This window comes from Siniperca chuatsi, linkage group LG6 (genome assembly GCF_020085105.1).
Source record: "Siniperca chuatsi isolate FFG_IHB_CAS linkage group LG6, ASM2008510v1, whole genome shotgun sequence".
Lineage (NCBI taxonomy): Eukaryota > Metazoa > Chordata > Actinopteri > Centrarchiformes > Sinipercidae > Siniperca > Siniperca chuatsi.
The window spans coordinates 9,522,444-9,532,384 of NC_058047.1; the positions used below are offsets into that span (position 1 = coordinate 9,522,444).

The window sequence follows — 9,941 nt, forward strand, 5'->3', positions numbered from 1 at the left end:
GTAATACAAGAAAATCATGGTTGATCATAGTCAATAAAAATAAAATACAGAATCTGCTTTTCATATCACACCAGTCTTATGCCAATAAAGTCTGTTCAAAACAGCCAGTATGCTGAAAGTGATGCCGTTTCACATAGTGTTTGTATTTTCACATTAAAATCAGCAGCATGCAGGGTGCCTGGTTGCCAAGGGGTTCAAAGCGCTGGCTTTGGACCACAATGTCCACTATTCAAGTCATTCCAAGTCTCTCACCTAATTTTCTGTCATCTCTCTACTGTCTAATAAAAGTCTGAAATGCAGAAACAAATGCTTAAAAAATCAGCTGCTGGTTGGTTTATCTTTGACAGTTTTGCGGTCTATGATTCCAATAACAGCAGGCTTCCACACATTTTTTAAACAGTACTGCCATATTTATTGTAAATCACATATAAAATTACAAATTGTTTAATGTTTCTATATATAAGTTGTTGCATGCCTGAAAAATAGTACTGAATCATTGATCTTCTTGTCTCCTCATTCGCTAACTCGTAATGAACATTAATTGCGGTGCATGTTGGTGTATTATAATTCAGTTTAATGTTGATAAGAATAACAGGAAACACTATCATTGTTTCATACAGACATTTCATACAGATTTTATACAGCCACTGGACAGAATTTTTACATCAGTATAGCAGGCGTTGTTTTTAAAAAACATTTTATATCTCAACAGGTCAGGGATTTCCTTCTCGGGGTGTACATGGGAGACGATTCGTGAGATGAAGCACTAATGAGAAAACAACCATGACTGGAGAACTTGCCATTCCCATCAGAAACACGACACATTTTCCAATCAGAGTATTCAGATTCTATATTCAGCGATAATGTTCACTTGTTCTGAAGCCTGTTGTTTTTTGTTTTGCTTTCGTTTTTAATGTGCTTGTAAGTACCTTTTTGTAATCAGTCCATGCTGAAGCAGTGTGTTTTATGAAGAATGCAATAAACTTAAACTATAAGAAAAACACAACTTTCTTTAATCAGACTTTCTTTGTGCATTTGAAGAAGTTGTTGCTCTGAGGTGAAGCGTTGGCTGCAGGAGCAGCAATGACAGGACGTTCACTAACCATCCGCACATTGTAGGATTTGGCTGCAAAAGAAACAGAATGGTTTGTTGATGAGGTCATTAAGCATTTTAATTTATGCATGATATTTAAGATGTACATTTCATCCATGTACATGCCAGTTTCCATTTTAGTGAACACGAATTTGGCATAAACTGAGTCTCTCATCTTCAAACAGTCCTGACTTCAGAGTTTTCAGAACATTAACTTGGACAGCTTTTGGCTACAGCAGGAGATTGATTTTAAGAGCTGTAATGTTTCTTGAATGACATAAATGACTAGACAGTAAACCCCTCCTGACGTGACGCATCTACTGTAGGCTTCAAACAGTGAAATGTTTTACTCAGACAGAAACTACAGTATTCTTTAAATCATTAAAATGGAACCTTTTACTGTGGTTACTCCATAATAAACTTGAGCCATAGGTGAATGGACACCACCCTCAATGACCTTTACATCTGCCTAATCCCCACCCCACCCTGACACACACACCCAGACACACATGGTCCTCGTTAGGCATTTCAGACATGTGAATGAGGGTAACAAACGTCTTACTGCAGACAGGCAAGTGAAGGACATTTTGTTCTTTTTAAGATGAGCAATTAAATATTTTTTTCTATTAACAGACGAGTGAAGGAAGAGATCTTCAACTAGTGAACAACAATTTCTACTTACAGACCTCTTCTCAACTTTTACTACAGTTGTGGAAATTGAGAGGCTTCCATTGCAGGCAGTGTTTTTAAACCAGGGTGTGGGGAGCTAATCCAAAATAAGGCGATGAGTTTCTTTCTTCTCTAACTAATGACCTTAAAAATTCGGGCCTTGATGTGCAGAACACAGGTTGAAACTATATTTTGTTTTCCAACAAATTGTCTTATTACTGTAATGAATTTAGAGAAAATATGTAAAATACATATTTTTTTATATATTAAAATAAAACTGAATCAACTCCCTACATCTGTTCAAACGAGAGATATAACTACAGCACTGGCATGTAATGATGACTTACATCTTGAGAAGACAACGTATTTGTATCCCTCTGGTTCTCTGTTGCTTGGGACGGACACAGCAGCTGTGATGGTGGAGGGGAAACCTCTCCAAGACGTCCGGATGTTGACAGTTGGCCCTAGAAGAGACACTGGAAACAAAACTGTTGATTGTAAAATGAGTAAATTGATATAATAATTTATGTATTCCTCAGTTGAAATGTTTGTACACATTTTTATCTTAAGCCTCAACATTTGCAATCCCATAAATCGTACACAGGCAATTTATTTCTACTTGTCAATTATTTACAAGGTGGACCTTGTTGCCCCTCTCACCCCCACAAAAGCATGACTCACTTTTTCAGAGAACTACATGTGTTGTAAATAAAACATGTTTACATGAGTTAATCTGTTAAAATGCTCAGCAAACACCCAGTACACTCATCATGGCTATGTTTATACAGGACCACACACATGAGAAACATAAAATGCAATCTATGTCATTAAGATGAATTTATGTACCACAAGTTAAAATATTTCATTCTTCGAGTACCTGCTTGTCGAACCATTCGGTTGTGGACTGTGTAAATGGCATGCTGGGGTTTCCTGCCACATGTTGGACTGGTGCCAAACTGGTATGAATATTTCTGGACCAGTCCACCTGGAGGAACCACTCGAGTCAATTTCAGAATGCATTCATTCATTCAGAACATCAGCATGATATACAGTATTTAATTAATTAAAAAAAACAACATTTTGTTTTACACTGAAAGGAAAAAGTACACTAAACACAAAAACAACAAAGACAGCAGTTCATCACCTCTCTTGAAAAAGTAAACTGACTCTCTCCTCCTCTGGTACTGAGGTACAGACAGAGCAGCTGTGATGTGGCCCCGAAGCCCATCAAAGCCTGTTTGAATAACCTTTGGATAGTCAGGGTCCAAAACATCATTTTCAAATCTCCAGTACTGGGCTCCCTGCAAAGATTGCAAACCGAACCATTAAACCTCAGGCAACTAAAATATTTCTGGGTCACATCCATGTAATCCCTCAAATTCAGATTTGTCAAACTTATTGGTTCAGAATGAGATGAGTAAATTTACCCTGAAAATGTATGTTTTGCCCTGGCAGTTGCAGCGGGTAAACGCAGTGTCAATGGGGGAAGGGACGCCCCACACTTGTGTGATGCCACGGGCCGGACTAGGCACCCTGTTTCTGTCCAGAAACCAGAAGTAGTGCCCTGAAAAAAATAACATAACATAACATTGCAGCATAAGGGTGGTCCACCTGCATACAACAGCAAGGATTACCATTAGAGTAATTTCAGTCTATCGTAATTTTGAACTTGTGTGAACTGTGTGTTTTATTGTCACGGTTCTATACAGCCTTTATTTCTGCTCCTTAGATACTTCAGGTGTGAACTTTTTGTACTCTTGCAGTAGTGGTATTCAGATCCTTTAGTTAAGTAAAAGTACCAATACAACAATGTAAAAATACTCCATTACAAACAAAAGTCATGCATTCGAAATCGTAAAAGAGAGGTACAGAAGTGTTATGTACTTAAATGTACTTAAAGTAGCAAAAGTAAAAGTACTCATTATGCAGAAAAATGCCTCCTGTGACTGATGTATTACTATGTATGACATTATTAGATTGTTAGTACAGATACATCAACGTGTAAGTAGAATTTTATTGTTGTAGGTGGTGTATTGTATTTAAAAAATTCATCATAGTTTTTTGTCAAAATGAATTGCAATTCATTTCAAAAGTAACTAGTAACTAGAAATGTAGTGGCAAAGACGTGTAAAGTAGCATAAAAAACAAGTACCTCAAAATTGTTCTTAAGTAGAGTTCTTGAATAAATATACTTAGTTACTTTCCACCACTGCTCTCTTGTATGTTAATTAACTGTATTATTATATTATTTGGTTTAACGCATGATACAATTCTTAGATCTAATGACAGTATCAGCTGCCTGGTTGGCACTAACCTCTGAAAACCACAATTGTGCCGTTCCTCAGTGTAGTGACTGCACTGACCGGCCGCCCACTACACAGATTTGTGTCGTTGCTGTCATCTGGGAAAAGGAACATATTTGTTAGGAAACCATGTGTTTGGATACACAAGCAGTAATGCTAAGAAACCATGCAATCACAGTCTGAGTTACTGGGTGTTACATGTAATGTTGTGCTCCAGGAGCTGTAAGGACTTTTTCCCCCCATTCTTTATCTATCATCAAGTATCTGGGCTTTACTTCCAATTTCAAAGGATGATTAATTTAAAGTGTGACAAAACAGCCACCTCTGTCACTTAATATAGTGTAGCTATGCTTTGAAGGAGGCTCTGTTGACCCAGAGGCATAATGAAAAAACAACAAAGCTCATAAAGCAGGCTGCGAGCGGTAATAAATATGTACCAGAAACTAGAGGCCTCCATTTTTGCAACAGTGTTAGACTCCCCAGACAACGGGAAAGAAATGTTGATACTCACACTGAAATTTACCCTCTCACAGTCACACAATTCATCTTTGAGGCAATTTGTTTTCTATGGATGTTGTGTTGAGAATCTGAACCAATGATAAGAACAATTCTAACCTCCTTGGTAGTTCCTAGGATCGTCTACGGTGAGAGTTTGTGCAGTTGAGTCCAGGGGCTTAGTCTCAGGTTTGGAGCTGGGTTTAGCCAGAGTCGGTTTAGCTGGCGTTGGCTTGACAGGGTCAGGTTTGTCCTGGGGTTTTGAGGTGGCTTCAGATGTTGTGGGTTTGGTCAGCTCTGGGGTGACATTTAGTGGCTCAGCAGTGGTTACTCTTGGTGTAGCATCATCTGTAGTGTCATCCTGCACTGCATCTGTGGATGAGAGAATGTGGGTCGTCAGTGCATCAAGCTCTGACAGGTTCCTGGACGCCGCTGGAGTAATACTATTGGAAGGATCTTCAAGGTCTGCCAGAGAAGAGGGAGGGCCTGGTGTGACATCCTCTGCGTTGTCCTCAATATCATCTGGTTTGGGGTTTGAAGCGGTTGCCTCTGGGATGGGTGTTGGGTCCAGCGTTGGTCCTGTGGATACTGAAGCCACAGGTGGGTAGGAAGCTGTGCTGAAGAGTAGGGTTGTAACCTCTGGCTTATCTGAGGAGGCTACAGTCGGATCTGTATTCTGTGCCTCAGGAAAAATGTCATCCTCTGGCTGCTCTTCTGCCTGCCCTACCGTCTCGTGGTCTAGGGTGGTGGCTGTAGGAGAATACTCTGTTTGGGGTACTGAGGTTGGAGAAGGCTGGCTGGAGACATGGTCAACTGCTGTTGTGGGCTGAGGGAGAGTTGTTCCTGGGTCGGTTGAGCTGGTAGGATCACTGGCATCTGGAGGAGGACAACATGATTATGAACTGAACTTACATTTGAATCAGATTTACCCAACAATAGTAAAAAGCATGTTAACTATCAAATTAATGACAGCATGTACGGATGAGTGGCAAAGTAAAGGAAAAACCTGAATACATTAGTAGAGAAACATTCATGTAACAAATGCAGATGCGTTCATACACTGAATGGTTTGATAAGCATGTAAATGACCACCCTCCTTAGAAAAATATTTATTTTCCACACAAACATGGAGAATAATTTAAAACTGAATGATTTAAACCTGTCATGAAACATCACTGTACAGTGAAAATATTTATTGCACAAACCAATGACAAGTATAAGACATTATTCACTAGATGGGACATAGATTGGCAGAAGGCAAGTAATAAACTCATGAAGTAAGCTAAAATAATTGAAATTCTTAAATGTACTTTGTCGGAGACTTGCTCTTCTTTCCATAATTTTTGCTGAAGTATTACATTTTAATTATTTTTCCTTTTTTTTAGGTTTAGGAATATCTTTTGGAAGAATGGTGTTCATCTTCCAGTAGATAGATAAATAGACTTGGAGAATCTATGCTGAGGAGCTTTGACGCTATTCTGGCAGCTGGTGGCAACAACATCTTACTTGGACACTTCATTTGCCACTCATCTATTTGTTATTGCCAGGTAATCCCTGGATATCACACACCTGTGCTCTCAGTGGGGGCTTCTTCAATGGTGGGGTAAAGGGTGGAGGGGCTGTCATCGGCCTGTGTTGATTTACTATCTGAGAGAGTCGTCTGTGCCTGAGAGAAGACTGTAAATGTCTCTGGATCCTGGGTGGGTTCAGTAGAAATTTGATCCAGCAGGTCAGCTGTAGACGATCCATAGCCGCTGGTGCTCTCTGGGATTTGACTTGCCTCTGGGTCCTCCACTCCGTTGTTGGAAAATCCATCATTGGGAAAAATCTGGCTGTGCATATCTAGAAGAATGTGACAAGTGAGAAAAGGTTCGCACCTGGATGTTCCACTCATGAAACTTTACTGGGGGAAAAACCCCTTAACTCAATTTATAGTCCATGCACATCTTTGCTCACCATCACTGAGATCATCTCGTGGATATGATGTTGGACTGACCAGTGGAATTGAATGGTCATCTGTGGGCAAATAAGGCAAAATCAAATAATATAAATGTCCATAAAGGTCATCGTTAACACAATTCTTTAATCAATACTATCTCTATTTTTCCTGCATTTGCTTTCTTGGTCATGCACATCACTGACTGTGAAATTCCATACGGAAATGTCACAAGATGTCTTCCTCCTGAGAGAGAAGTAACAAGGATGCAAGAGTATCTCCACCCACAAAACTGTTCCAAGCCAACTACTGAATTAAAACTGCTAAGAAAATGGTCTGTCATCCTTTCTTGGCTTCATTTTGTGCTTTCCTCTCTTGTGACTGAGCCTGTGCCCTAACCCTCCTACACACTCATGACAACACTGCTTCCTTGTGTTTCTTTTGGCTGGTGAGGCTTGTGCTCTTGGCTTGTTCTGGTGAGACTTGGCCCCCAAAGCAAACCACAGCAAGAGAGCCACTGTGTGGCAGTCAACCGTAAACATCTTCCTGACATATGCCTGATTAAATCCACTGAGTTCAGCTCATAATTATCATTTACGTAATGTAAAACAAATGACTTTATGAGAAAAGTTCAGAGATTTGGTTTTTCTGTCATTGGAATCATGAAGCAGTCATTTAAGACGTGAAATAAAGTTTCAGGTAATTTCCTTGAGTACATTTCAAAAAGCATAGTCACCTGCATTGTTACCCTCGTTGAATGTAGAATCCTGCTCTATTGCTTCATTCAGAGTCGGCTCTGTGGGAATATTCATGAATAAAGGTTGTAGAGTTAACCTCGTAAAAAACAATTTGCCTTAAATCCTAAATGACTGAAAAGTTAGAAAAAAATCAACCTTTTTCCCAAGTCAAATATACCTGTAGGCTTGTTATTATTTACATTATTGCATGAATTAGTCTTCACTGGTGCTGTTGCACTGGCTGCTCCACTGATTTCTTCTGTGGTAATTACTAAGACAGAAAATATTGTCAAATTTAACCCAATGCATCGGTGCAGATTACTGCATGCATTGCATGCTACTCCACATGCTGGTGGACATGCAAGTTTACCATGTCAGATTAACCCTGCCTTCTTTGCACTTCGCCTTTCATGCGCATGTGCTAATCTCAAGTTGCCATAATGATAATTGCTGCATGACAGTGCATGCTGTCACACGACCATCAGTGTATTTGCTGGCCATGTATCTAATGACCACCACATATTGACAGCAATATCAAAGCATAGTGACCCTACTGAGTATGAAACTGTGAAGGAAATCTGTTAACATGCAGAAAATAACACACACACACACAAACATGCTGAATTTGTTGTACAAGGCTTACCTTCTGCATCACAGTGGATCTTGTAATCTGGACAACACTGCTTGTACTTCATGCAATCAGAGTCGCAGCTACACAGCCGGCCTCTTTTGAAGTTTTCGCCACACCGCCCTTTACATGAGTTTTCTGTTGCACACAAATACAGCAGGCTAGCAGCACAACAGAGCTGTACAATAAGACTACACAGTGCTGATTATATTAGACTGATATAATTATTTTGTTATTCATATGGAACATCCAGGCAGTATATGAAATGTTGCTCTCTGCAGGGATGGGGATTCATAGAAATCTGTACAAACTTGGAAAATCAGTTATAAATTGTTTTAATCAGTAACATAGTAATGTTATTAGTGTCTGTAGGCTGAGATCAACAGAGTAACACTTTCTGGTACTACTGGTGACAGAGTTATAGGTATATCAGGAGAGAAAAGTCTCACTTGTGGTGCATTGAGATTCAAAGTCGTTGCAGCACTCTCCATAAGACAGGCAGTTATAATCACACTGGCACGTGGAACCCCTGTAGTACTCAGCACCACAGCGTCCTTTGCAGCTTGCTGTTTATAAGAAAGAGTACATGGAAACAGAAAAAGGGACATGTAGTACAGAAAATAAGATGGCATCTGTGCCTTTAAAATTTGCATCACTTTTTCTCCAATAACATAGGCCTATTCTACTTGAGGGCAGAGTCTGTAAATAACACAACTGTGCCAGAAATTTATCTTTGAAGTAGTGGCAAATCCATAGACATAGGTTCCCCCTCAGGTAAATAATTATTAACAGAGTAAACATGAATGAGTACAAGCACAAAAAACACATGATACATCCCCAGAAAGCCCTTTAAAAAATGTAATCAGAATACATTTCAGTTACATTTTTCTATGAAATACAAATGTCACACAAATTATACTCACTCTGAGCGGCACTAAATCTCAAGGCACAAGCCAGCAAAATAACAGCAAAAAGTACAGTGGAAGACATCCTTCTGTAAATCTGAAACCAAGCATGAGACACAAAGAAATTCATGTTCATGACTGAAGATCCTGAGAGATAGAAGAGGAAATAAAAAGAAACCTACCTTGTTTGAGCCTCTGTCAGAATCCTGCTGAAGGTTTGAGTCTGCTGCTTTTAAAAGGCTGAGAGACCAGCTGACTTCCCATTAATTGACGGATCCGGTCTAATTAAAAGTGTGATGATCTCACAGGCTATAAGGGAGGATCCTCCAGTCCAGCCAGACCATAGGTCTAGACATCATGATTCCCAACGAACAGCTGGAAGCACATCAACACACATCTGTGCCAGACAGACGGCTGACTTCACACACACTTCTGAGCAAAAGGAAAAAAAGTGGTTTTGACGTGCTTCAGTCACAAATGGGTGAACCGGACACCTTCACATCATCACAGACTTGGTTTGTCAAATCAATACCAAACGGACATGAAAATAACCCAGCTACCGTCAAACGGTCAGCAGGGTGTTTTATTGTTCAGTCTTTAAAAGAAAAAGGGTGTTTTAACCTTTAACCTGGTTGGCTCAACGCTAGCTAGTTTCACCAGTGACTAAACTGATATTGTACTGTGATATACTGTTTCTATGGTTACCTGCCGCAAGAACCATAGTAGCCTCAGTGTATCCCTCTGATGTTTATCATGTGTCATTGTATGTAATGGTTATACATGATAATACATGCGAGGGAACAGTGGTTGGAGAAGTATTCAGATGATTTTCAGTGAAAGTAGAAATACCACACTATAAAAATACTAAATTACATGTAAAAGTCTTCAATGGGTCAAAATGTTACCAAAGTAAAAGTACAAATTATCAGCAAAATGTACTTAAAGTATAAAGTATTCATTAGGGAGAATTAGCCCTGTCAGTATTATATTATTATATTATTGGATCATTATTATTGATGCATGAAGATGAAAGCAGTACTTTTATGTTATAGCTGATACAAGTGGAACACATTTTTACTGCTTTATATACTTTTGGGCAGTTTAATCATTAACAATGTATGATATTTTATGAGCTGATCATGTTTTTTATGTAAAATCTTAATCTGAAAAGTAGA

At 39.2% G+C, this 9,941-nt stretch overlaps 2 protein-coding genes across 4 annotated transcripts in view; one reads left to right on the forward strand and one right to left on the reverse strand.

Annotated features, from left to right (window-relative positions):
• The window catches only part of tprb (translocated promoter region b, nuclear basket protein), a 25,758-nt gene extending 24,752 nt beyond the window's left edge, over nucleotides 1–1,006 (forward strand). For both annotated transcript variants that reach the window (XM_044199185.1, XM_044199186.1), the window contains exon 51: nucleotides 713–1,006. In XM_044199185.1, the coding sequence (XP_044055120.1) occupies nucleotides 713–762 (50 nt within the window). In that variant the 3' untranslated portion in view covers nucleotides 763–1,006. The remainder of the gene's footprint in view (nucleotides 1–712) is intronic.
• prg4b (proteoglycan 4b) lies at nucleotides 389–9,352 on the reverse strand. Of its 2 annotated transcripts, none has more exons than XM_044199189.1 (14): nucleotides 8,949–9,352; nucleotides 8,785–8,863; nucleotides 8,311–8,427; nucleotides 7,877–7,999; nucleotides 7,233–7,292; nucleotides 6,517–6,576; nucleotides 6,130–6,402; nucleotides 4,681–5,436; nucleotides 4,077–4,163; nucleotides 3,190–3,326; nucleotides 2,907–3,063; nucleotides 2,640–2,747; nucleotides 2,110–2,238; nucleotides 389–1,126 (listed from the first exon to the last, which is right to left on the reverse strand). In XM_044199189.1, exons 2-14 carry the CDS (start codon nucleotides 8,849–8,851, stop codon nucleotides 1,017–1,019), a joined length of 2,184 nt encoding a protein of 727 aa, XP_044055124.1. In that variant the 5' UTR covers nucleotides 8,852–8,863; nucleotides 8,949–9,352; the 3' UTR covers nucleotides 389–1,016. The 2 variants fall into 2 exon arrangements, with proteins under 2 accessions (XP_044055124.1, XP_044055123.1); XM_044199188.1 differs by having other exon boundaries at nucleotides 2,110–2,250.
• Between the last annotated feature and the right edge of the window lie 589 nt (nucleotides 9,353–9,941).